Here is an 18,898-nt window from a genome sequence, read left to right on the forward strand (position 1 = left end):
TCTCACAGCAGTTAGTGGGCTCCGCATCATTTCCAGCAACAGCATTTAGCGCTTAACAGCTGTTTCTTCATTACAATTATGCTTTACTTGTTAGCAATTAAACTCTCTCAAAAGCACACCAAGTCAACAGAAACCTCTGACATTTTGTTTGCAACCTGCTGAGGTATCAGCAAAACCAACAGGCCACCAACTGACCAATGCACTTATTCCAGAGGCTGGCGAGTGCTGCAACTTTAATACACCCAAGGGCGACAATACCACCACAGAAGGAACTCCCCTTTAATTTTTCAAGGTAGCAGAGATGACCCAGTGATTTTAGATTTCTCCCACTCCGATTAAAAAAACATAAAGAAATGCTTAGTGCTACACAATGCGAGACAATTAGGAAAAAAATGGTGAGGACAGGGAAGAAATACATGGTAAAAAGAAATGCTGTGAGAAGGGGCCTTTACTTAAAGTTTCATTCTTTCCGAAATTCCAGCAGTCTGGAGTAGCTCACAAATGTTGCATACTAACTTCAATTTCTTTGCACTAACAAAAGCTTTAAAACATTATTTACATTGTTTTCTAGGCTCATGCATCACGCCTGCAGCACCTACAATGCATTAAACATTTAAACCCCTGTACTTGTAAAATAGGTGATGTTTCCCCTTCTCACAGAATATCACTGGCACCAGCCAAGACTTCTTACCATTTTTGCTTTAAGCTTGATGTTTATTAGAAGACCAGAATGGGGGCAGGTTTTCTTGTCCTTTGAAAGGTTTTTGATTTGTTACTTAACTAAACATGTTTGTACAGCTTTCTTCATATCTACAAGTCCTTAATCCACAAGATGTCAGTTGAGGCAATAATTATATTAATAAATTGTAGACAGTCTAAGAAGAAAAGAAAGATGGAGAGGCATTTGGAATTAACATGCTGTGAATCAGTCCTGCATCATCCTCTGTCAGTGGCATTAGCAGGCTTTTTTTCCTCCCTTCTTGTTGCCTTTTAGTAATAATTTTCAGTGCATTTGACACATTTCATCTCACTCAATGCACTGAACCCTAATACAAGAGAACACCAGTTTGTCAAACATACATTATTTGAGGATGCATATCAGTTAATCTTAGGCGGCTGACATTGTCAAAGACAGCTGCACTGGTAAGAGCTAAAAACATGCTAGGCAAGGAGGAAAGGGAGATCTTGTGAGAGCAGAAGCGTGGCTGCTGAGATACCAGCACCACGCAAGGGCAAAGCCCCCAAAGTCCTGTCTCTGAATTCTCCCCAAACCAAAAGCCTCCCGCACCCGGTTCAAAGCACACATTTCCACTGCTGTTGACAAGAGGAGATGCAAATCTGAAAACATTAATCGTCTACCTGGCACAGGACCCAGCATCAGGTATTTTACCAGCCAGATGAGAGCAAGACTCCGTTCTGAAAAAACTTTTTAGTTGTCTATGTTAGTTTCACAGAAGCCTCTGTGAATATTTATGGGTCAAAGCAGAGCACATGATTAAGTTTTTGCAGCACTAGAGCCAGTATTTGCAATTCAGGATACTTACATTGTTTTGCTGCTGTGGACATCACAGAGTGAAGTCCCAAAACGTTAGTTTAAACAATAAACAAACAAGAAAGCATGTTACAACAGCAGAACTTCTAGCGATGCCAGGCTTTACATTTTAGCATTTCTTACAGCTATTTAAATTTTTTACAGCTAATTTAAAACGCTAAATGCATTCAGCCTTCATCAGGAGGCCCATCATTCAAAAATTGGCCATTTTGGAGATTATGCAAGATACCTGTGAGCGTTCTCCCTCAAAGTTCACAGGAGCTGGAGACATGATAAAGTAATTATGCTGCAAACCCTCTGAGATCAGTCTCTATTTCTGTTTTACAATTTGGCTCAAATCCAGATGTGAGCCAATAAGGAAAATAAATGATATATTATAAAAATGAAATTCTTATTTCTTCAATTTTCAAGCCCATTTATATTATTGAACATGGTTACCTGAGATTAAGAAAGAAAAACGGAAATCAAGAGGACTGCAGCAGCAGCAACGGTATTTTCTACATATACTTAATATGAACTTGCCATTAAAATAAATTTTTTAAAAGGGTTAAAATAAAACCAGAATGGAAAGAGGGAGTTTAGTTTCACATACTGTTTCCCATCTAGTGACTTTAAAGTTTTTACACATTTAACAGACTTAGACATATAGAAAAGTAATTTTTTTATTCCTCAACTTGGCTTTAAAAAAACCCCAACCCCCTGAAAAACACAGATAAAGACTCAATTGCAGAACAATTCCTTGAATTACATAACTGATTTCTTCCAAACAAAGGGCTTCACGTTGTTATCCTTACTATTCACTTCTGCCATCTCATAAGACAGAAAACATCTGCTGAAAAGATTCTCTCAAGAAGAAAAATATGTAAAAGTCACTCCCCCAAGTACACTGTTTACTGCAAACAATTATGACATTTCAGTGGTAATATTGCTTGCTCTTTAATGAGAGACTATTTTATTTACTCGGAACAATTTTTGTATACTACTAATTTCCAGAAATTAGTAGCAACAGATAATTCTCCTATTTACAACTCCAAGGTAAAACCATATCTGCCATTCCACTAGTGAAAACGCTGCTCTGAAGGATTTTATTCATTTTGGACCCAACAAAGAACCAGAGAAAATACCTCGAGAGAAAATACTCTTTGCCCCAGCGCATTTACAAGGAATCTATAGGACTTCAGGAAGTGACTCACTTCCTTCTCACAAAAGGGTTAGGTTTCATTTGGGATTTACCACATGGCAATGCTCCAATGTAAATCCCCCAGGAGGAGAGACAGTAAACAGGCATCGGTAGGAGAGAACAGAAGGAAGACCTCACCAAACATTTTGATAGTGAGGCCTCTAGTCTGCATTCCAAGATCTTGAAAAGCTCAGGTTAGAAGGAAAATATTCTGACATACAGCAGCCAGTTCAGAATAAACTGTCTATGGGTTCAACGGCCGACAACATTCATTCAGAAAACTTCTCTGTTTAAGCAGCCAACGATATCACAGAGCTGCTTTGTTTCTCACATAGGCAGCCCATTCTGTTCTACAACACTTAGTAGTTCCTTGGAAAACTTTTTTTTTTTTTTTTTTAAGACAAGTGGTCCTATATCAAAATCATTTTTCTTCAAACTATAAAAAAAGAAAAAAAAGAAGCACCCTTTCCACCTGATCCTTGATATGACTTATTTGTTGCACTGGAGACACATACGTTACAAAAAGAGACAGAAACATTAAGAATAGAATGCAAGAAACATTTCTTTTTCCTATTTTCCATCTCAAACAATACTTAAAAAGAAATCATTGCCATCTCTATAAGAAGACAAGGCACAAAAATCTTCATCCTGAAGCAAGTCAAGTTTGGAAAAGGAATAACCAAGTAAGCACTGTAGAGCAGAAAGTGGTTTATATAGCCCAACCTTAGCATTATCTTAACAAACCACCCTCCCAAAAGGCACTAGTAGGACTTTTTCATAACGAAAAACAAAGAAAAGCAGCAGATTTGGGTGGGTGAGTATAAAGAGGATGCAGGTGTTTTGTTTTATAGTCTTTAGTAGACAACGGGTCCCCTTGCTCCTTGCTCTACACCAAGGCAATGCCCTAAGTCTTTACAGAAGGAGGAGGATTTCACCTTTTGGAACCAGTGCGGGAGAACAGGGTGTTCGTGATGCACTTTGGAAAACAAGTGGCAGTTCTACAAATGAACTCTCCCAAGTACCTGACACAGAGTGGAACGAATACAAGTCTAAGACATTTAATGCCTGACTCAATAGAAAATCTCCACTTCATTTGAGTGAGTCTTTGAGTCAGTCTTTTACTGCAGAGATGGAAGAGAAGAATTCAGGTACACTTTAATCCAGCCTGCCCCAAACAGATTACTTCAGAGAGGAGGAAACTGTATCTTTAGCAAGTAGCGTATGTGTAAAGTAATCAGAACTGTAAGGGAGACACCAAAAACTTTTCCTCTTTTGAAATGCACTCAGCATCTCCTCTGTGGGGCTGACGAACACACAAAGTTAAATGAAATAGAAGAACATAATTAGCTTGACTTTCATTAATACCCAGTAAGGACATTGTCAATATGACCAATGCTATATATAAAATTTCCTCCAAAGGTTGTGCCTAGCAGTCTAGGTTTTGGCTGAGACTTCCCACTGCCCCTTGCACAATTGCATAATTAGATTTTTCAAAAATATAAACGAAACCTTTCACCCCTCCCATGAGGCTAGCTGTGTCAGCTTTAGAACATACGTTCTCTTTGCAAACATGCCAACATCTTGTGATGGATACTCTGACAAGTGCTGATGCTGCTACGAAAAACCAATGCTTGGCCACTAGATTTTGTGACAATGTCAAGAGAAAAAATAATTGCTAATTCTCTTCCTCCCACCTCCTGTGGAAAACCTGAAAACGAGATATTAAAAAACAAAACAAAAAAAGAATCAACGAATAGTCACAATTAAAAGGAACATTTAGTACTCTAGAAGAGAGCTTTAAATTTAGCATTTAATTCATCCTCTAATATCAGGAATGACAATAAGGAAAAAGTCTCCTGCTTGTCCTTCAATCAGTACAATCCCTTAAGAGTCCAAGCTTCAAAACATTCACATAAAATATTAGCGTTATATATTTGCAGCAGAGAAACTGAACAAGCAAGGCAATCAATCAATTTTCAATTACTTGTGGCAACTAGATAAGATGATAGTGCACACACTAACTGACAATAGTCACCTAATGAGCAGGCTCATGTCTTATGGAAGTCACGAGCCCCTGGGTTACATAATTAATAATAGCCATTTACAATCATAAATACGTATTTCCTCTTTTGTCTTCACGAAGAAAGTTTATTATATGTAAACTGAGATGTGCTCACACAAAACCATCCAGAGTAACTTCTTTTTGCAGGGACCATACTCTGTCTCTTATGTTATGGGGAGGAAGTTCAGGAAACGCATTAGTAAAATTTCAGGTGTAGCAAAATTCAATAAATAAATTTTAAAGTTTATTTTAAAAAGCCACAAACAACTTATTTATTATTTAGTACATCGAAGCATTTTTACATCCCAGTAGACGTGTTCTGAATAATGCCATACTTACAACATCAAACTTCTGTGTGATGTTCCCCTGGACATCAAGCAAATAAACTTTGCCATAATGTGTTCCCAGTGCCAAAAACTGGAAAAGAAAGAGACTGATTACATAAACTTAAAGACACCACAACCAAAACTATAGCAATGCTAAATGAACTCTGGGATGTTCAGCAGATTAATGATTAGCGGCACCGGGGAAAAAGAAACTACCACTTTCTATAGACAAAGCTTATTTTAACTGCACCTAAAGAATAAAACAGGGCTTCAAGCCCATATTACTGTGATAGTGCAAGTTAGCTGTCAGAATGAGTCATGAGGACCCTCATCCACTGACAACTAATGGTGTGTCTGCAGTCCGTACACACTGCCTGATGGACTGTGGCAGCAAATTAAAAATGCAGCGTGAAAGCAAGGACCAACACAGATCTGAAATAGTTCCTAGATCCTTTCTGCAGCTTTGTTTCAATCATTTGCTTTGAGCTTTATTTTTAACTCCCCTTCATCATTCATATAGAACCAAAACATTCAAACACAGTAGAAGGCCACCAGTAACCCACTGGTAAAATACTGCTGAATTATGGAAGGTCTCTGACAGTGCATTTAAGCACACATATAACCACTGGGTTTGTGTTCCTTCACATAGTAATGCTCCTACGATGAACATGGTCAAGACAAATACACTTTTCCTCGGAAATCTCAGGAGTTTCATTCTAAAAACCAGTAGCAAGATAAAGAAATCTCCACAAAAATGCATGCTATCACAAACTTATTTTGATACAAACAAGAAGGGAATCGATTCTGAGAGATCTGCTGTTAATTGAACCATGTGAACTACACCTAAACAGAAAAGGAAGAACTTCGGTACTACTTGATTTATGACAGGGGTTTCTTTTATTCCCCCCTCCTTTCAGCATTACTCAAATAGTCTAGGCTCCTCAATTCTCTGTATTTCACTGCATGTGAGCATGCTTCATTGCAACCTATAATGAAATGCTCAAATTTACAGGCACTGCTAAGCGTGTCAGTCAGGCAGCACAATCTTTAAAAAATAACCTTACAGAAAGTCAAGGTTTAAAAGGATTTATCAAAATGGAATTGCTTAAAATGAAATTTCAGTTCAGGCACTTAAAATATGAAGCTACATTAAAAGGAGTCAAAAAAGGGAAAGAAGGGGTTCATTAGAAATTCATCCCCTGCAATGCCTTTCACTCCTGCAAGGTTGCCTTTTTTCAGGAAGAAAAAAGTCCCCCGGGTAAAAAAATCAATACTGGTTAATAAAACATCAGGTGTGCAGACATAACTAGGTATGACTATTCCACTGCACAGGCCTGCTTGAATGCACCAGGTGCCATGACGATTAGTCATCCAGTGCAGACAGCAAGCCTGGTGAAAATATGATGCTTTAGCAGTGAAAAGAAAAAAAAATAATTCTGGGGGGAAATTAGTCTGAATACAGAAGCCAGATTTTCAGGATTCCCAGCAAAGTTAAACTGCTTTAATCAGAGGCTTATTTTACATAGGCCTGTGTCACTCTTTAGCAGCGATTTTCCTGCTCTTGCAGGAAAAAAAAAAACAAACAAACAAACAACAGAACAAAACAGAAAACACCTTCACAAAACCTATAACCCAGCTTCATTTTTAAGCTCTCTGTTGTATGAGACCTATTCCTAAAAGACTCCAGTACCTGGCTTCTAACAATATTGATCCGTCTCATAAATAGTGTATCTATTTTTCTGGAAAACTAAAAGTGCTGGGATACTTAAACGGCTTTCCTGTATTGTCACTCTGTGTGACGCTATAGTTAAAGCTGTATCTGAGCGCATCCTTGTAGAAAAATCCTGTTCATCTCTCGGCTTTCAAAATTTACCTAAGACTCAGGAAAAAAAGGTAACACAAACAGGCCACAAGACCAGGAGGAAATGCTTGCCAATTTTGCACGTATCTGTGTAATTCTAAGTTGTCAAAAACATTTTAAAAAGACTTATTGTTTTCATTCGCACAGTTAAAATACAAGCTTCATCTTAAGAGCCTCTTGAGCCATGGCAACAGTCCTTTGAGTAAAAGAAACACAGCACAAGTCAATCTAAAAATATAGCCAAATAATAGAGATAGATCCCTCAACAATAACTGTTAAGGAGCTATTACTGCCTGTGAAAAATTATACATTCAGAAAACAGCTATTATGTTTTACATACTAAGAGTTACTTGACAAATCATTAACTCATACTTGCATGTGCATTCCTCTCCTTATTTTTAACATATTGAATAAGGGAAGGGGAATAGAGAAGTGTTAGTATGACACTCCCCAAAAAAAAACAGCCAAAGAAAAGAGGAAAATTGTAATTACTTTCTTCTACACCGTATTAACAGAAACTCGTCTGTCTTCCACAGCTGAATATGTGCTAAGCTGACCCCTAGCATGATCAAGACTGTGTTCAGTGATTCAGGTTGTACGAATAAGCACAGTATATGCCAATTTCCTTTCTGAATAAAGGAAAGTTGGGACTGTATCCCAGTTCTAGTTCATGATACTGTCCATAATTAAAATCAAGTGAGCATTCTCCCAGTAGCTTATGTAAACATCCCATGTAACAAATCACTGCACCTTGAGTTCTCACCTCATTTTCTTACTGAGAAAGTGTACACTGCTCAATACAAGCTCACCATGAATGTTGTTTGTATTAGTGTTGGCTTGCACTGCACCTCTAGATTTGGCAGCACTTCTACACAGAAATATACTGATGCATTATAAGTACAGATACATACATAAAACCATACAGAAGTTCTAGCTTTGCCACAAAGTCATGTAATACCTTTTCATGCACTGTCATGCAGCTGGCTGCATCCTTCTGGAGAATTTCAGTCACTCCATTAGAAAGCCGTTCATACTTCAGCTTAGGTTCTTCTTCACTCTCATCTTCCTGAATTTTTAAGGGTGTAAGGAAAAGGGAGCAAGAGAAAAAACAAATAAACATTTAGAAATTTATTTTAAATAAAAAACAATTAAAAGACACCCCAAAACTAGCACACAGCAACAGGCGAAGATGGATCACTATTATCTCTTAACAACAGCCATAACAATCAAAAGCCAAACTTCCATATTTTTATCACTGGAGGGGGCTTGGGTTGTGCTTTTTTGTTATTGATTTCTCTTTTTATTCCAAAGTTCTAGGTGCAAACAAAGACTGTATAGCAGCATACTGATTCAGCTGTAAGAGGCACTTAGTTGGTATCTAAAAAGCAGGAAAAAATGTACATGTGTACTTTGTTACATAAATTTAGTCATTCCCAATTTAGAAGAAAAATATAAAAGGGATGGTTATGGAAAAATGGATGATGACAAAATAAAGTGTGCCACTGTAGCCACAATTGACTCTAAGCTGAAGCATGCAGGTTACAAGAAACTTCAAGACCTTTACAGGATGCTGCACCTCTGTAGGAAGGATAGAGGCAAAATGCTGTGAACAAAAATAAAAAGAATCCACTAGGAATAAGTTAATTGTATAAAACGCACCAATGGGTTTATGTTAAAAAAAAAAAAGGAAAAAAAAAAAAAGAGTATAAATACATTGTTGCAGAACTGCCTGGAAAAAGGATCCAGACACTGCATGTTACTATGGATCATCTCTATCATGCATGCTAGGAACTTTTTCTGGTAAATACCAAATCTTTCCTCTCTTTTTCTTTTCAAGCACGTTAGGCATTACCACCCAATCACTACTTAGATACAAAGAAAGATGATGCATCAAGTGGCACAGAATGAAGAGAACGGAAACTAAGCTACATTCAAAGAACACCCAACACGTTTATCTCTTAGGAAATGAAAATCCAAGGGGCAAAATAGCTCTCTGGTCATAGGCATCTATCTGTAACAGATGGTCTACTGAAGTACAATGCCAGAGAGATATTTCATAAGCTTCAGTAAGCCTCAGATAATACTATACATGCACAAACAGACACAAACCCATATATATCCCTTGGTCCTCACTGGGAAATAGTACACCTGCAAGAATAGTCTCCTACACTCACTATTAGCCCTAATGAACACATCAACATTGGGTGTGTTTCCCACATAAAACACATCTTTCCTTCCTAATCAATCAGAATATACCAGTGCAGTGCTCTAGTAAAGGAGCACCTTTACTTCCCACTAACTGCTGCTCTGCAATCCCTAGAACAGAAAATAAAAATGCAGTGTCAGTCTGTGGCAGAATAACTATATTTGTGCAACCTTTTCTTGTAGCTAATAATGTGGAAAATAAATTTGGAAAAGAGACATGCTAACTTGTTAATAAAATATACTTTGTTTAAACTGTATTCCAGTTTAAATTGGGAAACATTTTGGAATGTTTCCCAAGTTAAATATTATGGCCATTTACCATGTGTGTTACCAGCACACAGTAATATGTACATACCCTCATACAAAACACATAAAAGCCATACGGACACGTAGAAACACTCAATATTTAGCCCCATGCTTATATAAATATGCTGCAAAGAGAGGCCCTTTTAAAATGTTATTTGAGAGTTTTATGACAGAATACAAATGAGATTAATATAGGGATGTCAGCAGTCCATGACGTAGCAGTTTGAAGTGAGGTGTCAAAATGTCCACCAAGAAACAATTTTATTCAGTAAATCTAACACCGAACAAAGTTGTTACTAGACAGAATGACACTGTCAAATTACAGGGCTGTATATAAATCAGCCAAATTCCTTGTGCCTACAGATCCTTAATAAATGACTACAGGGTAGAGGGAGGAGGAAAAGTCAAAGAAAAAAGCGTACATGTCATGGAAGGAGGGTGTAAGGAAGTAGGAGTCCATTTTACAGCAATTAATACATTACACCTTTTTATACATTGCTTACAAAGATTACACTTGAAATGCATGGGTAATCATTGAATAAATTCATAAAAGTAACAATTGAACTCCAGTCATCTAGTTTTTATAAGATCCCACATGTTGCTGGAGTCTGGACATCAAATGTGCAACCAACGTGAAAAGTTAATTCTAGTCTCTTGAGTAGTTTGCATAAAAGCATTCATCCATGGGCCATTAGATAAAGTTACTGTAAATAAGTTTTGCCTGTCCTATTTATGAGTGAAAACTAAGTAATTTTTCCTGCACATGCATATACAAAAAATATATACTTTCAAAAGTCAGTGCACCGAAACATTCTGCCAGGCTTCCAAAAAAGTAAATAAAATGAAAACTTCAAATATTAGGCAAAACGATGTACCCATTTCACGCTTTCTTGACAGGCTCCTTTTATGTTAAGTAAAAGTCAAGCTAAAAGGTGAACTGAAATGGGGTGGGGGGAACCTTGCTGCAAACAAAACAAAATGAAAAATGTAATTTGGAGAAATGCAAGATTTCTCTGCTGCTTCAGACTCTACCTCATATGTTAAATGCATTTGATGATCTCTTACTCAGAGTATCACAGTTTAATCATTCTAACGGCATTTTTCTATCAGGAAAAGCTTTTATGCAGTCTGAACTTCTAAAGTAAACACAAGCCAGTGTTAATAAAAAGCAAATCAATAATTTTTGTTAAATTTTAATAATCCTGAAAACCTACAAATAAAACCATCAGCAACCTGAGTTGAGACGACAGTTAGCTGCGTTTCTATGACAACCTAGAGGAATAGTACAAGTCCTGACTTGCAGCAAAGCTAAGATATAAACAGAGTGACATTTACCCCATACAAGAAAACTCACAGCTTTCCTTTTTTAAGAGGGAAAAAAAAATAAAATCAATTTCTCAACTAACATGGGTTTTTACTAAGTGTATGGCACTTTTAATTAAAGAGAAGTCCTTTAAACCATCCTAGAGGATTCTAAACATTTGAAAAGAAATTTTATAGCACTGCTTGTACCATCGCTTAACACCACTTCTATATTTTCTGCCTAAAAAAAACTCCAAGCAAAACAAGGCCAACACCACTGAATTTTGAAATTCTTGTCAAATGTCTTTAGAGAAAAAGAAATATATACTGCACAAAATGTGTAAAGCTGCCCACACGTGGCAGCCCTAAATTCTGAAAGGGATGGAGACCCACAGAGCCGACAGGAGGAAGCTACCCCTGTGGTGGTGTAAAATAATGACTCCTTTTCAACCACTGCAATGATAATTTGAAACTCATATTCCATTTAGTTTGTTACTTGCCTTTTACTGCTGAAGCTAGGAGTCAAATTGCTAAAAATACGCTGTAAAGAACACATATCCATACACATTTCCCATTGAAAGCACATTTCCAATTGAATGAAATACTCTAAATTAACCAGTAAGACTAACACAAATCCCTTCCTCCTAAGAGCTCTTCCATTTGTCACTGTTGAACTCCTGAATGGAAAACAAATTCCTCTTCCCACACCTAACACCTAGTAGGTCTGAAACTTGCTACCAACTCTTCTTCTGGAGCAGATTTACAAAACTGAGGAGAGCTGCAAATGTTCAGTAAGCTCTCAAAAGACCAGTGCCACTGCGAGGGAGGATGCTCAGTTGCCTTTCTGAACACAGGTTTGCAACCTTCTTCAGATATTCTGCCCCTTCTTTCCTAGCTTTGCGTACAGGAACAACTGTGGTAGAATCGCGAGTAGAAAAAAAAATATCTGAAATCGGTCCTGGCAAAGAAAATTTCCAGAAGGAACCTGTGGGCAGTTCCCGGAGTTATTCCATTAGCCCACATTTGCTCCTGCAGCAGAGGATCTGCCCACAGGACAGTCTGTCACATGAACTACATGCTCTACTGATTGCGGATACTCTAATTATGTTACGGGCACTGACAGCAAAGTGTCATCCTTCCCGCACGATTTGCCCTCAAAGTTTTTCAAAGCCTTTATGGAAATAAACGGTGCATACATTATAAGGCAAGTGCCCTTCCTCTTTGCTGCACATCTTCCATCCAGTCCCAGCTAGAATTCCAATTACTACAGCTGGCCATTCCAGCCCTGTTTACGCCTGCAAGTTGTGACCCTGCAAAGCATTTAAACTCAAATACCTGTGGTCCATCACTCAATCAATTTCAAAGGAGCTACACTCACACACTACTGTGAGAAAGCCCCGGTGTCACAGGCCTTTCTAAAAGGCCACGTCTTGAAAGAAAAGACAAAACAAACAAAAATCACCACCACAGATCATTTCCTTTTTTTTTTTCCCCATGCTTTCTTTCAAGTTCGCATAGATTTCAGAGATTATAAGAAAAATGTTAAAATGACTCATTTCCTCCTAGCTCGAAGACCACTAAAAGTGCTCTGCCTCTGTGTATCTGAATAGTTAATGTTTAGGACACATTCTAAAATCTCATTAAAAAAACAACAACAAAAAAAACGCGCTCTGATGCCAAAGTGCAAACCCAACTTTACTGCTAAAAAGTGGTAAGAGGCTACCTAGCAATTTCTGAGAGTAACTTTTCTTGACATTTAATATGGGCCAGATCTTTGGAAACCCATGTAGAACCTACTAAGAAATCACTATTTTTATTTATTTTAACAGTCATCACTACCACACACAAGAAAAAATTAAACTAACAAGTTAGAGCTCCAGAATCTACAAACTATGTGAAAATCTCCAGTAGAACCAAGGAAATCAAGTCCATTTACTTTTGAGGTAAAAATAAAGGTTCACAGAACACGCTCCTTTATGCAAAGATGAATAAACACATCCCTGGTGCTCTGCTGAGGGCAGCTTCACTTATTACAGAAATTCAACAACAAATATTGAACAACAAGAAAACAGACCTCAAGCCCCAGAATGCAGTCTCCAGGGAGAATTACTTACTTCTTTTTGTACAGAAGCACAAAGTGCAGCAAAATACCCAGCAGAACTTAGTTGCCAAGATCACATATTACCTTTTCAGTCTTGACATCTTGACTTGATCCAAAGCATAACCATCTCCAACTGTTAATTTTTTTATGGAAATAATGCCTTAATCAGGGGGGCGTGCTGCTTGTCTCAGTTTTTGTTTTGAGGGCCTGTGGGACAGTGGGCTGGGAGGGATCTTTTCCTCTACAAATCCCCTAATTGACATGGAAGCAACGAATACTTATCCAAGTGGCTGGTATCCCACCGAGCAGCAGAACAGATGATTTCTAACCACACTGATACAAAAGATCAGTGGGGATTTACACCACCCCCCAGCCCCCAGAGCATCTGCAAAGCCTCCCTATCACCAGCATTTCCTGGGAGGGCAGGACCACACCAGGGAAGCTGTACAAACCTCAGTTTGGACAAGGAGCCCAACAAGGACCTTACAAACTTTAGGACAACTGTTACAAGACTTCCACGAGGAAGAAAGCACTACTCAACAAAAGATCCAGCTAAATTGTTTTATTTAACCTCATTACCACACTCGGGAATTGTACCACATGGGTTGCAATGCCTCCTTTGGCCTGGTAAAGAAATTATGATTATTCTCAGTCTTTATCCTCTCCAGTTCAGACGCCAGACCTTTGTTAGGGCCTATCTCCCTCCATTCAGGGTCAAGAGATAATGAAGCACTGATTTACAAATGAACCTGACTTTAGATTTGCTAAACGTCATTCCCCAAGTTCTTCAGAGAAAATACTCACCTAAGTCCCTCAGACAAGCAGGTTCACTGTTCCATTAATCTGTCATCGCTAGTTCTCTCTACCCAGACTATATTTAGACTAAATGTGGCCCAGATAATCTGGTAATCCAGATGACCAGACACAAATCTCCAAATTCCCAGTACCACCACAGGAATATCTGTATGCATCATTTTTCACTTCTTGCTTTAACATATTTCACACAAAGATACTTACTTTTTCTAGTAGCTGTATGCTAAAACACTGAGATTTCATGTATTTTTTTTTTTTTTTTAACCTAAAGGCAATAATTCGTCCTGTTTCTCCACTCTGGAAATAATGCTTCAGCGTAGACACCCTTGCAGTTAGGACAAGGAGCGGTTTCTTCAGCTTGGTCTGGAGGGCAAGGCAAGACGCAGGCACAGCAATTCTTCACAGCAGCTCTGCAGGGCTGCGTCTGCTGGCTGGGCTGCTCTGGATTTGGGGATGCCAGCAGAAAAGGCAATGGAAAAGGCAAGTAACTGCCCACCACAATGGCACATCAGATGGAGGCTGAAGGGGGTGGCCTGCCTTCAAAGCACCAGTAATCCAACTGTGCACAGCCAACAGGTTAAGGGTGCTGGCTCACAGCATATGAGGTAAAAGCTTTGAACATCATATATTAACTTGGAATTGGTGTATCATCTATTTGATGTAAGAAGGGATCCAAGAATATTTTCGGACATTTGTCCACTTCCCTCTACCCCAAAAGCAAATATGGTTTTTGTTTCCTTACAGCAACTTCGAGACCCTGACCAGCTATTAACACTGGCTGCAGTGAACATGCATGCCAGCAGCATCTTACTCTTCCTCACCACCATTTGGAAAGCTCACCTCACTTGAAGATGATGACCAGTTCTGGTCAGAAGTGGTGGGAGAAGGGAGGTGTGCCTTTGGAAAGTTTTAGAAGTCAAATTTGTCAAAAGATGCAAATTACTGAAGCAGGCATACCAAAGCAGGCTTTGCCAAAGACATAGTTATTTACTGAAATTTCTTCCATTGTAACATCTGACTTCCTCAGTGTTTGCCCCCGATGCTGCCATTTTTGAAGGAAGCCACCCACAGGACAACCTACTGCCCACCATTCTGACATGGGAGTCAGAAAAACCCCTAGCCCAATTCAGGTTTCTTCTTACAACAATTGGAACCTAAACACTGGTTTTGAAAAATAAATTAAAGAATCATTATTTCTGATAAAAATAGCTGGAAATTCACAACACAAAGATTTGCCAAAATTTATCTTTTCATTGTTGAAAAACCAGAAGTGGATTGTTACTTTGTATAATCAAGAAACACATAAAGTGTGATTTAAAAGTTCATTCAATACTTAAAAAGGTAACACCTCAAAGTCACGTACTAAAGATCTTCAAGTAGATCTGGACATATTTGCTTTTTAGAAAGGTTCCTGTGCTCTAAAATGATGCAAACATCACACCTTCCCTGCTGCCCATTTCTAGGTCTTACCCTGCCTTCTTTAAAAAAAAATAAAATAAAAAGCAAAAAGCAAACCAGAAGAAAGCACTCCATCCTCTGCAGTTTTGGCAGACATATCCACCTGTGCTGAAGAAACAAGTGACACAGAGCAAACAAGAAGAATTATAGTACAAGTATACACAACTATTGCAAAGTGTGGCTTCATCATTACTGTTTCTCCATCACTAGCATACGGTTGCTAGACTTGTGTTCCCATCTCAATGATACAGGGACCACCTATGCTATTTTCAGGATTAGGATCCTGACTTAATTTCTCCCAATGCAATCAAATCTCTAACACTAAAGGGATGCCAGGATAACTTCAGACTAAGGCCTTTAAGCTTCAAAAGCCCAGTTTGCTAGGTAGTGCACAAACTGGAACACAATTTTATTGCAAGTTCTTGTTTTAGTCACTGTGCTGAATTTAAATATTGAGCAACTTACCAGACTTTCCAGAGACTAAATTACTGAGACAACATAAACCTCTTTTCCTCTGTTACTCTCATATCAAAAAGTTTGTTCCTACAAGGAAATTTAGCAAAGCAGAAAAAATAAATTAGTTGGTTTAAGAGCGAGAAGAGAAATGAGCATTTCATCTTGAAGTCACTGGTTCAAAAGAAGGTAGAGCAATAAAAGCTACCCATCTTGTTTATTAGCCTGCTTAGCCAAAATTTGGGAAAAAAGAAAAAAAAAAATGCCACAAACCATTTCCTACAAAAAGAGGGGCATATTATAAAATTACTGATCTCAAGTGACAACCTTGGTAGTAACTTCAACAAATATGCAAAATACATTATCTTTGTAAGAGACCTGATTATTTACTCAAGTTTTGTAGAACACTCGCAGGACAGTGCAAAAGAACACAAGTTGCTGTATTTTGAACCCTATATAAATGTAAGGTTTTGTGAGAATTAATATAATTTGGAATAAATGTTATAATCATTTGGAATAAATATTAAAAACCTATGAACATTTCCAACCTGTAAGAGAATTAGTTTCTATTCTGTAACTATTGCTATATAAGACAACAAAAGGCATGAAGACTGAAATTTCTAAACCATGAAAATACATTTGTGACTTATGCTGCTAAAACTATTTTCCCCTAGTTCTATGCTGAAAATACAGTAATGTTAGCTCAGTGAAGGAAGTGAAGTGAATAACCTCCCATCCACTTCCTTTATGATTCTTCATAAGGCAAATCACCAATACTTTCCCAGTATCTGGCTGTAAAATTGGCAAATATGGATTAGCATGGTAAAATTTCACACTGCAGTTTTCTATTCTCCCCATGCATTTTCTGCAGGGATTTATTTAATACCTTGACCTGTTTGGGAAAATGCAGATATACACCAGGAGCAAGGAATTAAGATGATATGGCCCCCTGTGAATATGTATCAAAATGGGCTGCATTCACAGTATGAAATGACACACAAATGAAAGGCAAAGCAGAGAGCATTTTATTTCTTTGCAAAACTGTTGTGGTATACAGAATGTCACACTATATTTGCGAACACCAACTGAATATTCACTCCTACAGGTTTGAAGGAGCTGGGCACCAGCCAAATTGCAAAGCAGAAGTAACACACAGATGACATAACTGCACATGAGCAATCATCATAAATGGCATGTTAAAAAAAAAAAGTAGTAAAAAGTCCACATAGTACAATTTGGTTTCACTTCAACTCCCATCAATTCGTTTTATTTCACTGGTAGTTTTGTGCATGGCAAAGAACGCCTGAAAACTTTCAAATCCACTTGTGTTCAAAAGCACGGGATAAGTCCATCCACATCAAGTGCACCATACACAAGCAGCACAGAATAGGCTGGTTTGTCTTCCATGTCCAAATCCAATTCCAACACTGAAAAATCCAAACACAGTTCAAATCTCAATGAAACTACACATTTCTACTTGTATTTTCCTTTTGCTGAGTAAGGAACTTGGGCAAACATTTGTTTCTCCCGTGAACGCTACTCAAGCAGCCCAGTTGCCACCTTGTGATGTACTGCATATGAAAACCCTACAGTGCAGTTTTGGGAACAGTAGTTTTTAATGTTCACCCACTCACCACAGTGAAAGAGCTAGATGGTAAATAGATTAATTTCCCTGCTACTTTCCTTTTTCCAGCCCACAGTGTTATTCCACCCAGATGAATACATTTAGTATTCTGGAAAAAACACATCTGCATACTCTGTTAACACACCAGCTTTGCAATTCCATTTAATTTATGTAGCACGCACAGTAGTATTTTTACTTTTTATGTATTCCACAACACACCGACAGAACAGGCACTTCTAGTTAATATTAATAGCTCATTAAATGAAGTATCTAATTTTCACTCAAAACCAGAAGATATTAAAAGAATATAGCAATAATCCATTTTTCCTGCAAGTCAATCCTCTAACGATGTATATTATGTTAGTTACTAGTCATTGCAAACTTGTTTTTCAAATTAATGTATGAAAAGATTCCATTTAAACTTCAATAAATAATTTACTACGCTCATCCTACTGACTCAAATTGATAAATTATTTGCATGATACATTTTCTCATTAATAAGGAGGAGAACTTTCTATTTGGAATTATATATCTTTTCCTTCCATTCTCCCCATTTAAAAGGCCAATTTCACTTAAAGCCATGCAGGGGGAAGCAATCTCTCTTCAGATTGTTCAGGTATGTGAAACAGAATATGCTTTTTGAGCATTTTTCTCCCATTTTATATTTTTAAAACAACTGGAAGAGAAAAATGGGAACCTAGTGCACAGCTATTCAATCATAAGGAAGAGAGGCATGATGAGAAGTAGTAGTCTGCCAAAGGTTAGACAGGAGACAAAAAAAAAAGGCAAGTTGGACTGAGGTACAGTAGCCAAATCTACTTTCCAACCATCCTTTTTTTTTTGCAATGGTGATGCCCCGTCAAAAGCTACTAGCCACAGAAGAGCTCACCTCTTCCAGCCCAATGCTCCACGCTCCATGTTAAGAGAACATTTTGATGGAAACAGAGTATGACAAGAAGCCTTCTTTACCAGATGCTTTATTTACTTGAACTGATTTAATTGCTTTGACCTAATCCAGACCCAACCTACAAGACTACGATCTGGAGTGCACTGAAAAGGAAAAGAAAACATCAAGGCTTTTTAGTTGCCTGTTTTTAAGGCTTAAATGTTTCCTAACTGTGTTCCTGCTCTGATCAGTTTTCAAAACCTTAAAGAAAAAACCACTATCAATTTCAGTGGTAAAAGTGTATCAGTGAGGGATATTTCTAAACCTCTAAACCACAACCACTCCACACAATAAATTGTTTGAGCACTGGGTTAAGCAAGAATTTCTACAATACTTTCCTCTGTACAAACTCTCGTAAAATTTATTAATATAGTCTTTAAATAACTAAAAGAATAAACCAAATGAACAAACATACCCCTTTCACAGGGTACCAGTGATTAAAGATCAGAAAACAGGCCAAAAAAAATTAAGACCAGGAGATATAAAAATGGAAGTGGAATGGAGGCATGTGCAAGACTGATGACTAACACACGTAAGTATAAAAAACAGCACATATTAATGCAACTTTAAAGAAAAATATTATTTTTAGTGACTTTATGCAGAAAAATCAACATGTGCACCCGCATGCCTTTTTTCGTTGATTTCCTTTAACGGTCCAACAATACAAAACAAAAGTCTACCCTGCAGTGCAGTACCTACAAAACCAAAC

General features: G+C 37.8%; 1 protein-coding gene across 9 annotated transcripts in view; it reads right to left on the reverse strand.

Annotated features, from left to right (window-relative positions):
* The window catches only part of VPS41 (VPS41 subunit of HOPS complex), a 111,218-nt gene that overhangs the window by 81,638 nt on the left and 10,682 nt on the right, over nucleotides 1-18,898 (reverse strand). For 4 of the 9 annotated variants that reach the window (XM_074575573.1, XM_074575576.1, XM_074575574.1 and 1 more), the window contains 2 exons: nucleotides 7,940-8,047; nucleotides 5,134-5,211 (listed from right to left, as the gene is read on the reverse strand). In XM_074575573.1, the coding sequence (XP_074431674.1) occupies nucleotides 5,134-5,211; nucleotides 7,940-8,047 (186 nt within the window). Of the gene's footprint in view, nucleotides 1-5,133; nucleotides 5,212-7,939; nucleotides 8,048-8,539; nucleotides 8,585-15,631; nucleotides 15,710-18,898 lie in introns of all 9 variants that reach the window. The other 5 variants (XM_074575572.1, XM_074575579.1, XM_074575570.1 and 2 more) reach the window with 2 other exon arrangements.

This window comes from Larus michahellis, chromosome 2 (genome assembly GCF_964199755.1).
Source record: "Larus michahellis chromosome 2, bLarMic1.1, whole genome shotgun sequence".
NCBI classification, from domain to species: Eukaryota; Metazoa; Chordata; class Aves; order Charadriiformes; family Laridae; genus Larus; species Larus michahellis.